Source organism: Eschrichtius robustus, unplaced genomic scaffold (genome assembly GCF_028021215.1).
Source record: "Eschrichtius robustus isolate mEscRob2 unplaced genomic scaffold, mEscRob2.pri scaffold_749, whole genome shotgun sequence".
Classification (NCBI taxonomy): Eukaryota; Metazoa; Chordata; class Mammalia; order Artiodactyla; family Eschrichtiidae; genus Eschrichtius; species Eschrichtius robustus.
Window position 1 is genome coordinate 41706 of NW_027175625.1, and position 22001 is coordinate 63706.

The 22001-nt window shown below is 46.8% G+C and overlaps 1 protein-coding gene across 4 annotated transcripts in view; it reads left to right on the top strand.

The window, feature by feature from the left end:
- Positions 1-22001, top strand: part of LOC137758223 (protein WWC3-like) — a 66669-nt gene that overhangs the window by 26758 nt on the left and 17910 nt on the right. For all 4 annotated transcript variants that reach the window (XM_068534432.1, XM_068534433.1, XM_068534434.1 and 1 more), the window contains 4 exons: positions 1769-1898; positions 4965-5111; positions 8752-8825; positions 20814-21056. In XM_068534432.1, the coding sequence (XP_068390533.1) occupies positions 1769-1898; positions 4965-5111; positions 8752-8825; positions 20814-21056 (594 nt within the window). The remainder of the gene's footprint in view (positions 1-1768; positions 1899-4964; positions 5112-8751; positions 8826-20813; positions 21057-22001) is intronic.

Here is a 22001-nt window from a genome sequence, read left to right on the forward strand (position 1 = left end):
GTGGGTTGTGGTTTGTGACATTAAATGAGATGTATTGGAAAGCCTTTTATCAGAAGATGGATATAAGGAGATATTATTACATAAATGAGTCTAGATTCTCTCTGCGGGAAAAGTTGGGCCGCTTCCTTGACAGACGCAGTGCTGGGAGATGGATGGCCTTTGTTCCTGCCTTGCATTAGAGACTCCTGGTTCTCCATAGAACAGCTAAAATGGAAAAACACATGGCCAGGCCATGTTGGGATGTAGGGGTGTCACCATTCAATGTGTGGGGTCCCCCAGTGCATCTGTATCCGCTCTCCAAGGAAGAGGACTCGGGACCAGTTTTCATAACTATTTTGTTTGTTGCAGATGGCAATCATAGCAGTGCTGTTGAGCCCTGAAGCCCTATTCCAAAGGGAGGGAATGACTTCCTGCTTGTTCTCTCATTCCAATGGTGCTGATAGCTCAGATCAGCTCTGGTGCTGAGTTTTGCTGTGAGTTGTGACATTTGTGGCCAGGAATTTGTTAATGATAATCAAGTACTGGAGTTGGTGAATTTTTAACTTTTTCTCCCATGAGTAAGTAGACTGAGCATTATCCTGATAATAATAATCAGCACAGACATTATATGCCAGGTCTCTGCCAAGTAAGCCCTTTTCTTACATTTCTCATTAAATGGGAGGGACATTTTTAGTGTCTTCATTTGAGGCATGAGGAAACTGAGGTTTAGAGAGGTGAAGTGTCTTGCCCAGGGTCCCACTGTAGAGCTGGAGTGTCACTTGTACTCACCAGCATGCCAGGATGCTCTTGTGAGTGGAACATAAAGGAGTTTGGGCTGGCCGTTAAGGATCTGGATTTTCGGGTAACGTGGGGGAAGCAGTTTAGAACTAGGATCTGTGTCGTGGTGGATCTGGAACCTGAAATGCAAGCTGGTGACTTTCCAGAGAAGGAGTTCATTCTGTTTCTGGACCAAAGTCTCTTCTTCAGCCCCGAGGGCTTCCAAGGCTTAGGACTTAGGTATGGACGATGTGACCAAGGACGAGCTACAGGAGGCTGCCTGCTCTTTGCAGGCCAGAGCCAAGCCTAGTCTCGGTCAGCGCTCTGCTTCCACCACCCGGAACCAGGCCGTGTGCGCCCAGGGGTGGGCTGGCTGGAAGGAAGGATGGATGGAAGGAAGTTAGCTTGAATGGGAAGCATGAAGGAAGGATGAATGGATGTTTGAATAGAAGGGGAGTAGTAGATTGAGAGAGTGATAAATTAGAACCGGAATAAAAGAAAGAAAGACAGAGGAGCCATAAGAGTTTCCAGCTTTTGTACAGGGCGTCCCTGTTGAAAGTTCACTACTTTTTGCTGTTTCCCATGTATTCTTCTTGTACACAGATTTCATTTGTATGTTTATTTGATAGACATTTTTGACCACTAAGCCAGATGCTGGGGATAAACGAATAAGACATGATCCTGCTCTCAGAGAGGGAAATTTAAAATCTCAGGAAATTTTTAGGACAGTGAACTCGTTGCCTAAGCATTAGTAGAGGACACGGGAACCCTGCCTGGAACGTGCTCACCTGCAGAGGATATGCTCGTGGCGCAAAGGGAGCCATCCACCATCAGCCTCATCTGGTGTTCACCACAAACAAGGAAGGTCTTACGGGATCTTTATTTTTCTTTGTCAAAACATTGTTTTTAACTGCTTCCCACCTTTCTATGAAACTTTTAAGTTTTAGGTTGTTATTGTTTAATAGAATGTTGTAATCTCGCATAGAATGACTCATATTTCTTTTCGAACCAGGATTGATCGTAAGATGTCAAGTGCTCACACCAACTACAAACTGGATGAGGCGCAGGCTATAATGAGCGAGCTCAGGACCATCAAGAAAGCCATTTGTACAGGCGAGAAGGAGAGGCGGGACCTGATGCAAGTAAGAGGCCCGGGTGCCCTTCAGAGCCCACGTCCGTCTGTCTGCCCACCTGCTTGTCTCTTAACTTTATTTAAAAATTTAAAAAAATATATATATATGTATATATTTACTATATATATTATATATTTATTATATAATCATACATATTTTAAAGACATACATGTATGTATAATATATATGTATATAGGATATCTTCTGTATATGTGTGTGTACATATTTATAAATATTTTAAAATATGCGTATTAGTTTCCTAGGGCTGCCATGACAAAGAACCACAAACCAGGTGGCTTAGAACAACAGAAGTTTATTCTCTCCGAGTCTGGAGGACAGAAGTCTGATAGCAAGGTGCGGCAGGGCCGCGCTGTGTCTGAAGGCTCTAGGGGAAGCTCCGTCCTTGCCTCTTCCAGCTCCTGGGGGCTGCTGGCAGTCCCTGGTGTTCCTCGGCTTGTAGACGTATCACTCCAGTCTCTGCCTTTGTCATCACATGGTTTCCCCTGTGTCTCTGTGTATGAATTTTTTTCTTCTTATAAGGACACCGATCATTGGATTAGAACCTGCTGTAATCCAGCATGACCTCATGTTAACTTGATTCCTTCTGCAGGCCTTCCTTCCAAATAAGCACACATTCCAGGTTCTGGGGGTTAGGACTTCAACATATCTTGTTGGAGGACACAGTTCAGGCCACAACAATGGGTGATACATTTGTATTGTTAAATAATGGAAATAATTCAACGTCTGTTGTAAGAGTCTTGCTGTCACCCCGTTCTCTCACCTCCTGTAGCTGCTTTTATTAGCTTCTTGTACACCCTTCCAGTGTTTATACAGACACTTGAAAGTGTGAACACGTGGCCAGCTGCCCTCGCGGAAAGCCGGGCCTGTGCCTGCTGCCCCGTGGTAGCTTCCGCACCTAACTCTTAGGCCCTGTACCTTTTCCCGTCTCTGCACTCAGAGTTCCCTCCTTCCTGGATATGGCTGCACAGTATTCCGCCATGAGGACAGACTTCTTTTCACTGTAGCTGTATATTGCTTTATTTTTTTGCCCCTTGAACTCCTGTAGTTTCTGTTATTTTTAGAAAAAGCTGAGTTTTTGCAGAGACCCGTGCCGGGCTCCTATGCCGGGCTTCTGCTCCATGCCGGAATGCATCTGATGCTCTCTGTTGTGGCTTTTCTTTTCGGCTCAGCACACCGAGTGAGCACCTGGTGCTGGGGGGCATTTGTCTCGATTCTGTAGCATGTAAGACACAGAAGGACATGGGAGCAAAGCTCAGACTCGTAGGCCGAGTGCAGCAGGCGCGCACATGACTGCCTTGCCCGGCGGTGCTTCCTGACGTCACGGGCGTGAGGCTGGACTGTCCCTAGGCTGCTCGTTCAATTGCAGAGTACCAGACCCTACCCCAGGTCTCCTGGATTAGACTGTCTGGGGTTGGGACCCAGAAATCTGTATTTTCAGATGCCCTGTATCTCCAGGTCATGAGAGGTCAATGATCAGTTGTTAGATTTTCTCCGAGGCCTGGTAGCAAGGAGAACAGCCGCCGTCTGCCGAGGCCTCTGTGTGCCGCACTGGGTGAGGCGCTCTGCGGACATCACCCATGTGATCCAAGCCCAAACCCTGGCGTGAACCAGGTGGTACTTCACCCCAGGGACACGGAGGCCTCGCCCGGGACGTGGAGCTGGTGTCCCTGCCCCGTTCTTTCTGAGAGTGCAGAGCTGGCCAAGCCACCCCGTTGCCTCGAGTGGGTTCCCCACCACGGAGGCTGGAGATAGAATTTCTGGAAGAAGCTTCAGACCCCAGCATCTTCTCTGAGACGTTCCAGGGAGACGCACAGGCAACGTCTTCATCTAGTAAAATCAAATAAGTTGTTTCATCTTTCTTATATGACTGTAGCAATCTTGGCCCATTCCAAGACGCCTTTGTCTAGATCCAGAGGCAGCTACCTGGGGTACACTGCACGTGGGCGTCTAGTGTCTGCAGGAATATCTGCTGAACGTGAATGCTTTCCCAAGTCTTTTATTTAAAAAAAATTTTTTTTTCATGTTTTCCTCTTATTTTTTTAGATTTCTTTTTATGGGGGTATAGTTGCTTTTCACAGGTCTTTTAAAAATCTTAGAATATCTGATTTCTCTTTAACTTTCACCCAAAAGGGTTCCCTGTACCAGAATTTATGCTTACTCTAATTTTTGGCAGACTGACATCCATATAAGATGACTTTTGACCCTGTAGCATTATGACTGAAAAGCCAGGTTATAAGAATATGTAAGTATCGGCTGGGAGCTGTTTTCACCTTCTGTGTGGTACTAAAGATCTCAAGGTGGCATTCATCTCTGTTGGACTTATTTATTGATAGACTATTTTGGATGGAAATACTTTCCCCCCTCCCCTTTGCTCTATTGAGGTACACTTGACAAATAAAACTGTATAAATTTAAGGTGTACGTGATGGTTTGATATACACATCTATTGTGACACGATCACCACAATAAAATTAGTTAACACAGCCATCACGGCACACGGTTACCTTTCCTTTTACATGGTGAGGACTTGTAAGATCTACTCTCTTAGCAACTTGCAAATATGCGCTACAGTCTTGCTAACTATACTCACCATGCTGCGGACGTGAGGTTCACGAGATCCGGGGACTTATTCCCCTTACAGCTGGGACTTGGTACCCTTTGACCAGCGTCTCCCCACTTCCCCCAGCCCTCCAGCCCCTGGCAACTGCCTTTCTACTCTCTATTTTGAATTTGGCTTTTTTGGAGGGAATGCTTATTTTTTCTTTAGGAAACACAAAGGTTTAAAAAACAGTAAAAATGGTACCACAGTTGTTCTCTATATTATTCACATGCTGCCAGGAGGACTCAGTTGCCGTCTGATTTAAATTACTACGAGTTTCATGAAAGGTGCATGTGCTGATCGACATTTCTTTTGACTCTCGTGAGAATGGAGTTGGGGCCGGCCCGCTCTCCAGTGATGAAGCTGCCGACCTGGAACAGGAAGAAAATGGCCGCTGTGAAAGGGAAGAGAAGCGTCGCCATCGCTGCTCAAGTCTCTTGTTTCATTCTGTTCCAGAGCCTGGCCAAGCTGACCGATGGCTTCAGGAATAGCTGTTCTCTTACCGACCCTCTGCAAGAGTTCCCTCCCAGTGCAGGCGCGCTGGGCGAGTCTTCGCCTCACCAGTTCTGCGACGCTGGGTCTCAGACCGAGGTCATCGGCGAGGTACGCTCATTGGGCAGGGGGAGGAGCCGAGTGTGCCCAGAGAGAAAAGGACTGCTTTCGTGTGGCCGTCACCCATTTCTTTAAATTTTCCACTGTCCCTTCAAAAATGTTTTGGCTTTTGTGCCATTAAGTTTGAAGAAAGAATATTGTTTTTCACATCCAGCCATCTTGAAGGTTCAGGGGCCTGGGAGGCAACTGAATGGCTTATTACCTCTATCCTTGTGATTCGGATTCTTAAAAAAGGCAGAATCCTTTTGAGAGTTGAGTCTAGATGTTTCTTGGCAGACATATGACGTTTTTAGAGCATGGATCAGCTAACTTTTTCTGCCAAGGTCCAGATAAGAAGTGTTTGAGGCTTTGCTGGCCATGCAGTCTCTGCCATAGCTACTCAGCCGTGTTGTCATAGTGCAGAAGCAGCCGTTGGCCATATGTGAACGGGTGGGTGGGGCTTGTTCCAGTAAAATTCCAATAAAACTTTATTTACAGAAAGAGGTGGTGGGCCGGATTTGGCCTTCGGGCCATAGTTTGCTGAGCTTTGGCTTAGACCAGTGAGTTTCAGAGGCTTTGTGGCTGTCTCACTCTTGGGTTATACTTTGATGCTATTTCTTATTCTTCTAAGAGAACGTCAGGAAATTGAACTGAATTGAAATTAATTTTGTTTGGGACTTGGAAGAATTTCATAATGCCCCTTTTGATAATTAATAAAGCCTGGAGTTAGCCACGAAAACAAAATTGGCAACCATCATTTGAAGCAGGGTGGTGACTACTTAAAGACACTACTGTTGTAATGTCATTGAGTGAAGTTTTACATTGATTTGTTACAAATGGAAAAACAGTTTGGATGGCTTCTTTTTCTTAGGGCTTACTAAATAAAGATGAAATATCAGTGGAATGCAGAATGCCTTCCTCAAATTAAATAAATAAAAAGAAACAAAAAGAAAGGAAAACCATTGACTAAAAAACTCTGGATTTTAAATAATCAGCTGATATTTTAAAATGTCGACAAATAGTGCCTCTTTGAGGGGAGTATAATATAGGAAATAATGCCTCTGTGTCTTGGATGTCCTGAACTGCCCTGTTTGCTGTGTTCCCCTCATTGTTCTCAAAAGTACACTTGGACATTTTTTGACTAGGTATCTTTGGTTTAAAACAGGGAAGAATCTGTAAGTCAAAAATGTCTGGCAGTTTTGCCTAAAGATTTTGGCATGAGAGAAGGAAAGAAGTATGATACTTATTGAATTCCATGAATAATTCATTGCTGCTCAACATAAGGTTAGAATTAGAATTTTTAGAGACTCTTAACTAGTTTGAGAGCAACAGGTAAGATCGAAGGTTCTGTAATGATTTAGGTAAGACTTTCTAAAAATGTCAGGTGGGAAGTGGCTGGTTATACAGCTATAATAACTTCAGCAGTAAATTATCATTGTTTATGAGTTTACTGGGACTGGCCCTGGCAGCTTCATGGCTGTTACCTCAACTTAAGTAGTGGTTTCCATCTTCCTTTGACTGATGAGGGGGTCAAGGTGCCAGGTTACCTAAGGTCATGTAGCCAGGAAGAGGCAGGTCTGGGTTTGAATCAATGTCTCTGATCCCTAAACCTCTGTGTTTTCTACTACATCATGTTATAGAAAAATACATCAAAAGGGTATAACTGCATTAGTTAGCTATTGCTGCATAACAAAACATCCCCAACCTAGCATTTTAAAACAGCACACTTTTATTATCTCACATTTATACTGTGGATCAGGAAACTGGGCTGTGTCCTCTGCTTCAGGGGCTCTCAAGTAACTGCAGTCAAGGTGTCAGCCAGGGTTGCAGCCTCATCGGAAGGCTTGACTGGGAAGGGTCCACTTTCAGGCTTACGTGATTGTTGGCAGGATTCAGTTTCTCACAGGTCGTTGGACTGAGGGCTTCTGTTCCTCACCATATAGACCTCTCTGGCACGGCAGCTGGCTTTGTCACAGTGTGGAAGCCAAGAGAGTCTCCAGCAGGAAGGAAGTCACAGTCTTTTGTAATCTAATCACAGAGATGACTTCCCATCATCTTTGTTGTATTCTGTCGGTTAGAGTCAAGTCATGGGTCTAGCCCACTCTCAAAGGGAAGGGATTTCACAGGGGATGAATCCCAGGAGGTGAAGGCCATTGGGGGCCATCTTAGACGCCTGCCTACCTCACGTAGTTATCACTTTGAGTTAGTTTTGTGGGATGGGCATTGATGGAATCAAACATGCTTTTGGAGCCCACGGCTTTGCAAGCACAGATTTGTAAGCAGTACAAGCCTAACGTTGGAATTTAGCAGTTGGAGTACATGTTGTAGGGCTATGTAGGATCCATGAAGCAGGAACCTGTTGGATCTGTTTGGCTGTAGGCTTTTTTTTTTTTAAGTTAAAATGTCCATTTTATTCTCACAGAAGAGTGCAAAATCAGAGCTTAGAGGTTCATAAATAGCATTGAGAAGAGGTTTAAGAAATGACATTTATTTGTCTTGATGATGAGTCAGCTTTAGGGGTCTCTAATGAACAAGGTGACAAGTAGCTCACTTCCATTGTAGAGAGTTTCTGCAGATGTGGTGCTGCAGCCTAAATGCATTTATATTGAGGACACTGTGGAGAGAGGCCTTGGGTGAGGCTACTGAAATGTGTAAAATCGTGACACATCTCATTGGCGAATGCTTAGTCTCGTATAAGGCATTTCTTCTTGCCATTCAAGGCGATAAAGATATAAGGAAATTCCCCATTGACCTGTCTCAAAACTCGTGTCAGTGAATTCATCGCCACTCATACAAGTAGAATATTTCCAAATATTTGTCGACACGAGGTCATTTAAAAAAATAAAGACTTAGTGGCCGTAAGATATGGCCGAGTAAGGCCAGATCTACAGATGGAGCCGATTTACTGAAACTAGAGTCATATATTTCCAGGAATGAAGGAAGAAGTAATCAAGGTGAGCTGCAGTTACCTCTCATACAGGTCTTGTTTGTTTTGTTTGGGAATGTGTTGGCTTCAGTGTAATTGGTATGAAAATATTTAGGTACAACTAGTGATCGCATCAGAGCTCCTCATTTCAACTCTTGACTCCTCAGGTGAGGCGTCCAGTCCCAGGCTTTTCCGTGCCTTCCTTCCGTCCTTTCACCTTTGATTCTTTAACGGACTGCATAGCAGTCGAAGGAGTCCCGTAGCCAACAGCTCACACAGCTAGTCTGTCTTCTTCAGATCTTGTGACTTTTTAGGAGAACACCATTGTTTTTTGTTTATTGAGGAATGAGAGCATATACTACACTAGGCGGGATGAATTTTTTTGCTTTTGTATCAACTTTGAGGAATTCCCTATTTCTCTTAAAGCTTAATTTGTTGTTGTTGCTTGGAATCGCACAATAGATGAATATACTTCCACTGTTTTTTTTAAAAAAAATCCACCAGTGTTGGGACAGCAAAAGTCTTCCCAGCCCCACTCCCAACCTCCACTGACCAGAGGTGGCAACTGTTATTTGGTGTGTTTCCTTCCAGACCTTTGAAAAATGGAAATTGGGAGGCAAATTAAAATATTCTTCATTGTTGCTGGAAGTTTAAGTGAATTTTCTATTTTGAAAATATGTTTTTAATGTGTCTCCCCCATTTTTTTCTTTCTTCTGTTCCACAAAGTTCGTCTTTGATGATAAAACAAGGCTTGTGGACCGAGTCAGGCTTAACTGGCAGTATGAGGAAGCCAGAAAGAGGTAAGAAGCTCCTTTTTCAAACCTTGCCTCCTGCTTACTTCCTTTCTCCTGTGGAAAGCGGTTTTGCAGAGTTCCAATGTGTGATTTATCCACTTCTTATCAGAAAGCAGTGTCTGATAGAGTACAGAATTAAGGTTCCTCATTTATGTGTCGCTTCTGAATACATGTGACAAAATTTCATGTGCATTAAAATGTGAAACTCTCAATATTGCAAACAGTTATGAAGACGGGATTTAATAAAAACAGAGACTTTTCCGGCTCTCCTTATCCTCTCAGGTAGCTCAGAACCCCCTCCCTGCCTTCCGACGGAGCATCAGTCCCTCAGACCAGCTTAAGCAAACCTGGTTTTTGAATATGTGGCTGCTTGTTCCATAGGTCAACAGAAAAAGCCACGTATCTTGGGTTAAAAGACAGTTTAGAAAGGATTAGGTCAACGGGTGATAGCGGTACCTAATCTACATCATTTTGATGGAGAGAATTGAAAGTCAGTCGCTTCTGTTGACCTGTGTTGTCCATCACCCGCCTTCTGAAAATCGGGACTTGACCTTGTTTGTGCATTTTCAAAATGTGTCTCTCCCTCCCTCCTGGTCTCATCCGGGATTCATGGGCGGCACTGCCAGGCGGCTGCCGGCCTCGCAGGCACAGTGTTTTCAGCCTGTCACCTTCCTCCCCATGTGCACCGTGTTCAGTATTCTGACCCTGCCCTAGCTTTCATGTTCTTTTTTTAGGGACTTTCTCTCTTTTGTGCCTTCTGGAAAGAGTCTTAAAACCAAATTATTTCAAAATATGTGCTTCGGAAAGCTGTGAAGCCTATCTTTTTCAAAAAGGTTTTTTTTTTTTTAATTCTTTTTTAAAAATATGGAACGCTTCACAAAAACGTTTCTTTAGTCACATATGAACTGCTGTCTGGGGGCGGGGGGAGGAGGCACGAATGCCAAGCAGGGTGAGGGCGTAGTTCTGGAAGCAAAAAGTCGGGCCCGCTCAGTATGGTGTATCATTCAGGGATGTCTGGAAATCCGCTTTGTTACTTTTTTTTTTTTTTTAACTATTTTATTTATTTATTTATTTATGGCTGTGTTGGGTCTTCGTTTCCGTGTTGAGGGCTTTTTCATCCAGTTGCGGCAAGTGGGGGCCACTCTTCATCGCGGTGCGCAGGCCTCTCACTATCGCGGCCTCTCCTGTTGCGGAGCACAGGCTCCAGACGCGCAGGCCCAGCAATTGTGGCTCACGGGCCCAGTCGCTCCGCGGCATGTGGGATCTTCCCAGACCAGGGCTCGAACCCGTGTCCCCTGCATTGGCAGGCAGACTCCCAACCACTGCGCCACCAGGGAAGCCCCCTGTTACCTTTTTAGCAAATGTAAAAATAGCAACAGAAGCAGATCATCTGACTCCCTGCTGGAGGGCCGGCTTGAGCTGCTGCGGCCTCTGCCCAAAGCCCCTCTGCCCGGTCCTCCCGGCTCTTGTTCTTCACGATGTCCTTGCTGTGCTCAAGGCGGGCCCTGCACTTCCACGCAGACCACTTCCCCCCGCACCTGCTTCCCCGGCCTCACGCATCCCTTCTCAGGAGCTCGCTGGCTGGCGATTGTCAGCCGCTGCTGTCTCTTCTCAGTATTCCTCGGCTCCTTCCTGCATGTTTCTGCTGCATTGTGTGGGTATGGGAATTTGCTGTGTTGTATTAAACTGCAGAAAATTGACGGTTGCTACACTTAACATCATTGTTACTGTTCTGCTGTGACATTTACCAACCACAGCAAGTGATTTCTTTGTTTTCCAGAGATGATGTCGGTACAGAGTGAGGTAACTTTTTAAATATCGAGATAATACATTTGGGGGGAAAGTCCATTATTTAAGAAAATTATGCAGGGGAGGACACTGCACTTCATCAGTATCTTCTAAATGGAAGGAGTATTTCAAGGTCACCAGAACCTTGTTAGGAAATGCACTGCAGCTGCAGAGGAGGGTCCTGTCCCCAGCGCTTCAACCTTTGTGGGACAGTAGGGGCTTCTCAGAAACGCCTTTCTGGGCTGCGTTGGCCGCATTTAGAAATCAGAGATGCGTTGTAAAGACGTCCTGGGTTGGCTCACACAAGCACTGCCTTGTTCTTTTCCCACTAGCACAATGGTTCCCAATTGTGGGGTGGGGAATGGGGGAGGGGTACGACGGCCCGACTTCACCCCCCCCACCCCCGCCCCACCGGTGGACTTCTGGCCATGTCTAGAGATGTTGTTAGTTGTCACAGCTCTGGGGTGGGCGCTCCTGGCATCTAGTGGGTGGAGACCAGGGACGCTGCTCAACATCCTACAGCGCACAGGACGGCCCCCAGCAGAGAGTCATCCAAATGTCACTAGTGCTGAGGCCGAGGACCCCTGCCCTGTGCTGCAGGACTGTGACGTCTTAGCCGGGCCATCTCTGCCTCATTTCCCCATGGCAGATCTGTGTGGGTGACCCCAGCAGCTTCACACACACCCCGCAGCAGTGGGCAGAGAAGCTGCTGGAAGGCTGGGAGATTATACTTCTGCCCAGCACCTGCCCTGTTCTAGGTATTTCAAAGAAATTCTGTGGTTTATGTGATGTCATAAAGACATATGGTCTTTGGGACTTCCCTGGCGGTCCAGTGGTTAAGACTCCGTGCTTCCAGTGCAGGGGGTGCGGGTTCATTCCCTAGTCGGGGAACTAACATCCCACATGCCGTGCAGCTCGGCCAAAAAAAATTAAAAAAATATGGTCTTTAACCTGTTTGGGAGATAAACTCCCCCACAGCTAACAGAAATATGTGAGGATGCCAGTGGTTCTGCCTGGGGGTGGGGATACCCCAGGCAGTATCTGGGGGGGGGGCGGTGTGCACACACACTACATATATGTATAGACACAGGGTTCAGAAACATGCACATATATGCTTGTACATCTGTGTACACATAAATAATACATGAATACATTGTTTTTGTCAAAGATGCGATCAATAGACACCTCCCATCTTATCCTCCTCTCTAATCCTACCTCTCACCATTAATGATTTGCTGTGAAACCTTCCAGTTTTTACCTAAACATTTAAATAAATTAAGCTCAATATAGTCAAATACAGTATATGATGCATAGCTTTTATAATGGTTATAGCCATCTTCTACGGATGGACATCTAGATGATTCCAGTTTTTCCTTTTCACAAATGGTGCACATCTATTTACAGTCCCCAGCCTTGCAGAGATGGCTGTTTCCTTCGACAGATACATAGCAAGGAAATGTATGGGTCTAAAGACATGTACATTCAAAGTTCGGATAGATACCAGTGAATCGTCTTCCAAAATAACTTACACACTTTACACTGCCACCGATGGCGATTGAGAGCCCTGATTTCTGTGTCTCCTCATCATCGTTAAATATCACCATTCTTTGTAAATTTTACTGGAGTGATGGGCAAAGACGTTCTCTCAGTTGTCATGTGCTTTTTCCCTGGTGAGAATGGTGCACTTTTGCAGTGATGGTGCAGTTCAGCATAATTTTGTGTGACTTTTGGTTAGTTAAATTGCCAGGTCTGAATTTTTTTTCAGACAAGTGCTCCTTTCAAAACATGTTAGATCCCATCATCCGCTAAGGGGTGGGGGCGGGTTTTGCGCCCCCTCGGGGGATGTTTTTGGTTCTCGTGACTGGAGAGAGGGTACTGCTGGCATCCGGGGCGGGGGGGGGGGCCCAAGGACGCCGCTAAACCACCCACAGTGCACAGGACGGCCCCCACAGCAAACATGTGGGTGGCCCAGAGTTTCTTTTTGCCTTCGAGAAACCGTACTCTTGAGCTTCTTATCTTGCTCCGAAATCCCTACTGTGTGTGGACATCAGGGGCTCAGGAGCAGGTCTTCCACTGACTCAGGGCATTAGCCTCGTCCAGCCACGTTGGCCCCCTTGCATGTCAGGCCTCAAACCTGCCAGGCACGCTCCTGATTTAGTGCTTGGAGTTGGCAGAATAATGCTGCCCCAGATGTCCTAATCCCCAAACCTGTGACTCTTTGCCTTCCATGGCAGAAGGAACTTTGCAGATGGCCTCAAGCTAGAGATCTTGAGATGGGGAGATGACCCTGGATTATCTAGATAGGCTCAATGTAATCACAAGGGTCCCTATAAGAGGGAGAAGCAGAGAAGGAGATGTGAGGGTGGCAGAGATCAGAGTGATTCAGGGCCTCGAGCCAAGGAATGTGGGCAGCCCTTGGAAACAGCTGCGAAATGGATTCTTCCCGAAGCCTCCAGAAGGATCACAGCCCTGCTCGCCCATTTTTGACTTCTGACATCTGGAACTGTAAGGTAATCATGTGTGTGTTGTTTTAAGCCACCAAGTTTGTGGTAATTTGTTACAGAAACAAAAGGAAACTAATACAGTGCCCTTGGCCCTCGCTGTTTCCTCTGCCTGCAATGGAATGCTTTGCCTCAAATGGTCACGTGGCCTCTGCTCTCCTTCTGGTCACTGTGTCAGAGACACTTCTCTGATCATCCTGAATAAAGTTGCCCTCCCATCCCCACCCCCATCACCCTGATTCTCCCAGCAAATGTAATCACCCAACCTGTTCTGTACTTATGTGTTTGCTTTTTTATCGTCTGTCTTTCCCTGCGAGAATGGGAAGCCCATGAGGGCAGGGGTTTTTGTCTGTTTAGGTCATTGCTATAATTCCAGCAGCTGAGTACCTGGTGAATATTTATTGAATGAGTAAACAGGGGTCTGCTTTGGTCACACTTAATCTTTGGCCTTCACCCCTGCGAGTGGGCGAGTGGACAGAGTCCTGGGGCCCAGTCAGCTCCAGGCCAACTGCTGTGTTCCTGGCTCCCTTCCCCAAGGCCCTCGTCCTGGTGTGAGCCTTGGGATATTTCCCCTTGACTTAAGAGGAGAAAGGGCATCTAGACATGCATGTCTTTAGGGATCTGACGGAGGCAGGGCACAGTCACCTCATACATCATCATTCCAAGCTCGGCTTATGCTTCCTGGGCCTTCATGGTCATTGGAAAGGGCTTGTGGTCTTGGACCCCCCTGTAATGCGTCCTGTTCTTGGGTGTTGGAGAAAATGGCATTGGAGCTGGGCCCTGAGGGATGCTGGAATTCCGGCTGCCCGTATGTTGAGGAAGGGCTTTCTCAGTCCAGGGGGAGCAGGGATCAGGGCGGAAAGTTGTATAATGGCAAGTTTCTTAGGGGTCAGGGAAGAACGGCCCCTGAGAGAGTTCTCTGGGGCTCGCTTTATGGTCGACCACTTAGAAGATGGATCTCAGTCTTTGATAATCAGTTCGGTGCTTTCATTGGACCTTCTCCTGCTTAAAAACATCCTTGAAGCATTCTTGTTGTTGCCAAGTCGTTGATTACAGCACCCTGTGTTTGGCAGTCTGGATCTGGTCCCCTGACGTGGTGGCAGTACCTGGCTCCAGTCCCCGTGGGGTAATCATATTTGGCCTCCAGTCACTGAAATTGCTTACAGTTAAGGCTTAACTGGAAAGTGAGTGAGTTCCTGACTTGTAACCTACTCAGCTGTGGTCCTACAAGTGCCAGCCACATCTGGCAAGACGCTAGACTCAATACCCCTTGTAGTGTGGTCAGGACAACCCTACGATCCCCGCTCCTGGTATACATGTGACAGTTAGGGAGGGTCAAGGTCATCAGGGGTCAGGAGCATAGCCACCCAGCACCAGGTCAGGGCTTTTATTCCAGTTGCCTTTTCTGGGTGTTTTTTCAGACTGCCGCTAAATGAGACACATGATTAGAACAGCGTAGACGTGGGAAGGGAGCAACAGCAAGCAGGTCTTTGCCAAGAACTAAATCTAGAACCAACGTTAATGTTCCAAAACCTGAGTAATGAGGACCACAGTCAAAGCACAGTGGCTTTGAGGTTCTGTCCAGGGACTCTCCACATGGCCACCTCCATGACCAGCATCATTGGAGAAGGGTGTCCCACATACAGGAAAGCATCATGTCCCCCCGTTCACCCACCGGTGCGTGGAAGAGAAGGCGTCACTTCTAAAGGCAGTGTTAGCACAGAAAAACGCATCCTTCCCTGCTCTTCCACTCCAAGGCTTTCATTATTTTAGTGCCACGTTCAGCGTTCTGTCTTTTCCTTCTGCTGCCCCACCCTTAGACGTCAGTCTCCCAGCTCCCATTTCTGAAATCATTCCATCCTGCGAAGTTTAGCTTTCCTACCCTCTGCAAAACCTCCTGGGCTTTGCTACTTCTAAGTGGAGAGAAGTTGAAGCACTTATGTATTTCCTTGTATATCTAGATTCAAGATTGTTTCTCAGAGTTGGGAAATCGTCAAAATGCAATAAATGTTCTGGACAATGAGGGTTTCATGTACATTCAGATTTAAAGGAAGTTTATGGAAGTGGAACTCATAATTCCAAGCAGTGGTATGATTTCTAGAGAATTCTCTAGACCAAACCACCACTATCATGGTGACTAGTTTTGTGTTTTCAACTCTAGGTCATGTGAAATGTACCCAAACAACTGCTTATTCCTTTCCCTTTAGGAACATGGCTTTGGATTCCCAAGGCAGACCTTATGATAGGAATGTTTTCACATTATTGGTTAAAAATTTGAGAATTTTTCAAAGCCAGTTTGGAGGAGCTAGTCTTCTTGAAGCAATCCTGATGACGCAGATGGCTCCTTATTTTTAACCTAAGAGCACTTGTTCCAGAAACTGGAACTGTACAGTGCACAAACTAGCTGTTTCCATAGAAACACTCGCGTTCCTGATAGGAACAAAACATTCGGCCCGTCCGGTTTCTCCGTGTCTCAGTGTTTGTTGCCAGGATGGGCCCTGCTGTTCTTCCGTTGTCACTGGTGTAGTATTAGGGTTCCAGCTGAATTTGATCAGTCCCTTGGATTTTCCCTTCATTTCTCTAGTGACTGTGTGTTTGGGTTTGGGAGTGGGGCACGGCTGTGAGAAACAAAGGAACGCATCTTCTCCATTCAGGCCAAGAGAAAGAAGCCTGGAGACGATCTGCTTTTCATTTAAAGAAGTCGCTCTCTGAAGATCTGTTCGTTCAGAGGGGACAAGATGTGAGGGCAGGGAGGGATGTTGGGGTATTCGTAGGCCCTTCTTACGCCACACTTCTAGGTTCAGACTCCGTGAATCTCCAATGTAGGATAAAGAGTTGAGCCGAATGGACACTGGTTTATCGATATTTAGTTCAGTGAGCTGAAGTGATATCACCATCCATCTGACTCAGATCTCAGCTGAGACTTGGTGAACTTTTGCTTTTCATTTGAATGGATATTTGCAAAAAAGAAAACTAAGGAGAGAAAACATAAAAGTATCAAATCTGTAGCTGCAATTGACATCTGAAGGCACGAGGCTCCAAGCTGGCACCGTGTCCTGGAACATGGCATTGGGATCCACCACGTCCCATCACGACCAGTCAGGGCCGTGGCTTGCCTGGAGTTCCATTTCTATTCCAGAAAGCAGCAGTACTTTAGGAACATGCGAATTTATATTGTAGGTCACAGAATTTAGGTATAAATTCAAGTACCTGGGGATTACTCTGGATATGTAAAATATGCCTCAAAACTGTGTAATGTTAAAAGTGCATTTTCTTCTTCGAAGAAGAAGTCATATTTAAGATTTCCATGTGAATTGTAAGGGTCTGAGCAGTTTCTGCGGCATAAATGCAGGTTTCCATTCATGGTTTAATGGTGCCTGGGTTGTAACGGAAAAGGTGTTTGGGCAAAAATAGTAAGGGAAAAATGATTCATATTTGACTCCTGTCTACATTAGGCCTGTTCAGGGGGATGGAATTTAGAAATCACACAATAAATATGAGACCAGAATGCTTGATTGAGGACTTGCTTTCATTTCTTCACTATCCTGAGCACAGGGACATGTGTTTTAAAGCCTTTAAAGGCATTTGTGAGAGGATATATATATAGGCCATAAAAGGGATTACCTATCAAAAATAAGAATCAGTAAAGAATACAGCTGACTCGCAGGGGAAAAAAAACCCTTGCCAGTTTTAAATTGATCTCGGTTCTCTTTATTATTTTTTTAAATTTATTTACTTTTTTTTTCTTTTAATTGGAGTAAAATTGCTTTACAATGTTGTGTTAGTTTCTGCTGTACGGTGAAGTGAATCAGCTATATGTATACCTATATCCTTTCCCTCTTGGACCTCCCTCCCACTCCCCCCCATCCCACCCATCTAGGTCGTCACAGAGCACCGAGCTGAGCTCCCTGTGCTATACAGCAGGTTCCCATTAGCTATCTGTTTTACACATGGTAGTGTATTTATGCCAAATCTAACCTCCCAGTTCGTGCCACCCTCCCCTTCTCCCCGTGTCCACGTGTCTGTTCTCTACGTCTGCGTCTCTATTTCTGCCCTACAGATAGGTTCATCTGTACCATTTTTCTAGATTCCACATATATGGGTTAATATACAATATTTCTTTTTCTCTTTTTGGCTTACCTCACTCTGTATGACAGACTCTAGGTCCATCCACATCTCTACAAATGACCCAACTTCATTCCTTTTTATGGCTGGGTAATTGATCTCGGTTCTCTTTAAAAATGAACTTGGGGAGTTCCCTGGCGGTCCACCTCTTAAGCATCCAGTGGTTAGGACTTGCTGCTCTCACTGCCGTGGCCCTGGGCTCAGTCCGTGGTCGGGGAACTAAGATCCCGCAAGCCGCGCAGCACAGCCAAAAAAAAAAAAAGAACTTGGAAAAGATTTTTTTTTTTAAACAAACTGTAGTCGTGACCTTGCTTTGTTTCCATGTATTTAATTTCCCTGAAAAGATATTTCAGAAGACAGCCTTTCTGGAAATGGTTTTCCCTGTATTACCCAGAATTGGAGTGATGGCGCTTGCAGGAGTGGGGTTCCAACCTGCACTACGCATCAGGTGTTGGGCGTGGGTGTAGAAGGAACATCGTAACTGTACATCTGTATGTGGTCTGAGGCGGAAGGTCTGTTCCCTGCAGTAACCCTAACACACGAAGGGTCCGCCTTGCAGGTGGCTCGTTTCCCGGCCAGCAGCACGGTAGACAGGGCTTATTGTTTTAAAGGTAAAGCCATCCCACCTATTCCTTGGCAACTGTACTAGGAACCGCTGAAGGAATCCTTTTAGAGCTTTTGGCTCCCAGTACAGACAGACAGACAGACAGACAGACAGACACGTGCTTCTCTCAACCTGGCTGAGAGCATAACCCAAATGTCTACCTCCGGAGTATGGATCTAGAGGAAGAAACTGCACTTTCCAATATATGCCAATATCCTTCTAGATTCTTAGGTACCTCTGAGATGAGTATGCAGTCATTCACATTGTTGTGAAATTTAATTATTAAAAGAGCACTGTTCTTAAGCACAGTGTGCTTGCCTAGTACTCAGTACAGCCCAAACAACTTCTCCAGATGGGTTACATGAAGTCAACTTCATCCAGATTGTTTCTGCTATAGAAGTCATCCCTCACCATATGTCCTTAGGTGTTTTTCTTGTGAGCTCTGGAAAGTTACAGTACACTGTTTAATTCTGGCCACTGTACTATTTCTTTTATGCTCACAGTGGGCAGACCTTTTGAAATTTGCCCTTTGCCTCTCCTCCCTCTCATAATTCAGTTTTTTCCTTATTCTTTTTTCTGGTAGTGGATATTACCTGAGATTTTCCTGGAAAGAGTAGGATTATCTAGGACTGGATCTCCAGCCTCCCTCAGCAACTTGAATGCCCGTGAAATGGCAGCTAACCTGGAGCTGGCCAACTCAAATGGAATCTTGATCTCCTTACATGTAAACTTCAGAAAACTCAAAAGGAGTGCTTTTAAAAACATGTCTGCTTGTAGTATGAGAATTATTAGTATATATTGCCAGGTAATACGGCTAACTTTAGTTGGGCTCAAATAGGCTTGCCTGTGGATCAGATATACATTGAAATGAAAAATTATGAGGACCCAGTGCATTTGCTCATTGTACATCTCTTTTATATTTATTCCTTACCTTTGACTTGGCTTGATCTACAGTAGAATGTTCCAGAAATTTCATTGGGTCTGACATCTGATTTGGCGCTAACTTATGAGTCTGCTTGGAGTGTTTCCTTGGGCTTCAGTTATATGCCTGCCATAAATTTAAAGTACACTAATTGGACAGAGGTGGACGCTTAAGCCCAGTTGGATTCCTAACCCTGTTCAGCTGCATCTGTCATTAGTTTTTTTCAGTGACATGATTTGGCACCATTTTCCAACACATTTTCAGGAAATCAGTTTTAAGTTAGAAAAGAACTTGCCTAATAAAGCTGCTGACATTCAGCTATTTTCTTTACCTTCTTGGGGAACTGGGCTTGAGTAAAATGCGTGCATTTAAACTATAACTTGTATATTCTTTTCTCTTCATGACTGGGGGTTATCCGATTGGTTTGGTACTTGAAGAAGGAGTCTTGCCCAGTCCTACAGCCAGGCTGACTAGTCCCGTGCTTATGTCTAGTTCAGGAAGAGCGTGGATTGGTGCAGGGCTGGCCGACGGCCCTTAACACGTGGACCGATGCCAGCTGACTGGCAGTATCTGCAGGAAGCACAGTGTTGAGAAGGATTCTGAAGTCTGGACCCAGCAGGAAGGATGCCAGCTTTGATTAGTGACATGTGCCCTGGGCACGGGACGGCGCAGTCTCAGAAGCACTCTTGCCATTCCTGTTTTAGTGAGGATCATCCCATCCGTGCCTGATGCAAGCCTCTAAGAGCTCCAAGGCCAATTAGCATCCTCCAGACCAGGCTGCACTGCCTGAAAGCAGAGGGTGTCAAACAAGCATCAAAACTCCTAGAGGGCTTGTCAAAACCCAGGTTGCCCAACCCCAGTCCGCAGAGTGTGGCATTCAGCAGGTCTGGGGTGGGGCCTGAGGCTTGCATTTGTAACAAGCTCCCAGGTGATGCTGAGGCTGCCAGTCAGGGACCCCACTTTGAGAACCGCTGCCTTAGAGGCTAGAGGGCTATGTGCACCTGCCACTTAGCTGGCCTCACAGCTCTCTGTCGCCTCAGAGAAGTCTTTGGGTTTTGGTTTTGGGCCCACGTGCCAATATCTGTCCTCCACGGCGGTGGGTTCTGGTCAGGTCTGGAGTTCCTTGTTTCTGCCCGGAAACAGCCCTCATCCTTAGCCACATATAAACTTAAAGGGCTTAAAACATTCTACTCCTCCTATGAAAGGGTGCTCTGAAAACACGTCACATCTCTTTCACTTACTCTGCATTCAGCACCACCTCAGGGCACCAGTCTGTCTGCCAAGCGGGCACGCGGACATTTAGGCACACGGGGAGTGACGAGAGCCATAGTTTTACACCTTGAGGATGGTCGTGCTGACACAGTGCAGCTGGCCAGTTTGCATCCACGCAGATTACCCCACACCACGCCCACTCTCACCAGGGCTGACTCCCATTCTTTCACATGCTTGCTGGCGTGTTTATTCTCCGTTTCATGCATTTAGCTTTTGTTGAGTATCTGCTCTCTGCCAGGCGTTTTGAATTTCATGCGTGGTCAAGGCCTCTGGCACTATACAGAATCCAGTGATGGGCGCATTTCTCTCCTGGGGTTTTCTCAAGGCGGGCTCAGGAGTTAGGCACGGCAGAGAAGGCAGGAGGCCAGAAGCATCTCTCATGTGTCCAGCACGGTGTTTAGCTACTGCAGAGGGAGGGGGCACAGAGAGAAATGAGCCGGCTCCATCCCGCTCCAGAACAGTACACAGAGGAGACGGCACCGTGCACGTGGGCGAGTTGGGGTCTGCCAGCCTTTTGGTCAGTTCTTTGAAACAAACATGATACGGTTACTGTCATCCTGAATCTCATAGGCTGGGGCGTATGTCGCAGAGGACTTACACATCATTTTTGTTACACCTCACTTCCAGATCCTTTATTTTTGTCGCGTGAGGTTTTACTCAGTGCAATCATTCCAGTATTTATCGGACTGAGTTTCTAGAATCCGTGTGATGGTGCCGAGGATGTGTGAAGACGATGTTTTTTTCATCAAGTTCATGGATTTTTCTGTGTCCCTCTCACGCAGGGTCTCAAATATCCAGCAGCAGCTGGCCCAGTTTGAGAGCGAGTCCTGGCCGGGCATGGCCGAGGCCGACAGGGACCGGCTGCAGCTCATCAAGGAGAAGGAGGCCCTGCTTCAGGAGCTGCAGCTCGTCATTCAGCAGAGGAGGCCGGCGGAGGACGTGGCGCGGCTGGAGGAGGAGCGGCGGCGCCTGGAGGAGGAGATCCAGCGCTCCCGCGCCACCTCCGTGCAGGGCGCCACGGAAAGGTGGGCTGGCCGGGCGGGCAGGCGGGGCCGGCTTCCAGCGGAGGAGCAGCTGGCAGAGCCGAAGCCTTGTTACTCAGGCAGCCACGGCCCGGCGGAAGGTGGAGGGAGCCGGTGCCTGCCGTCCGCAGGGGGTGCCCAGGGCGCCTGCCGTCCGCAGGGGGTGCCCAGGGCTCGGAGGCTCCCGGTCCCTATTACGAGTGGGAGGTGGTCGAGAACCGGATGGAGTAGGGAAGACCCGGGAACCCACCACTTAGACCCCGCCCACTCCCGCTGCAGGTGCCGGGTGCACCCGCCCCCTGTGTTTTCAGGACAGCGCCCGGGACAGGTGTCGGGTCTCCAGCCAGCAGGGGCCCGGAGGCAGGTGGTGGTCGGCTCCGTGACCACAGAGGAACCTCGTTCCTGACGTCAGCAGCATCTCCGTTCCCGCAGTCTACCTCTTACTTTTATCTCCGACTTTGATTTCTCGCCGGCAAAGCCTGCCCTTTTGGCAGCAGGAAGTCTCCGCTCTCTTGCGTGTCTGTTTCTGAACGTGCGTCTCTTCAGTTGGTCTTGGGGCTCTTTCCCAGCGTGGGACACATGAAGCCAGCACAGTTCCTTTGTCCTCTGTTGCTCGCCCTTTCACTGTGTGCCCTGTCTCCTGGTTTGCGTTTGCTGTGTGTGATCACAGATTGTTGTGTGATCACGGATTGTGTGGAAGGCTGGGTCTGCTTGCCACGTTGCACAGCTGTCAGAAGTTTGGGGATATTTGCTGAGCTTTGGAAGGCCCACCGCCCATTTGATAACATACTGGCTCCTTAAAATTCACTGTATTACGAGGATCATAAGCTGTATCTCTGTGAGCATTCCCCACGTAGAGTTTAATAGTCACCTGAATTATTTGGTCAGTACAGATGCCCTTATAACGATTATTTCATCGAATGTTAGGACTGTCCTCTGTTTTTGCTG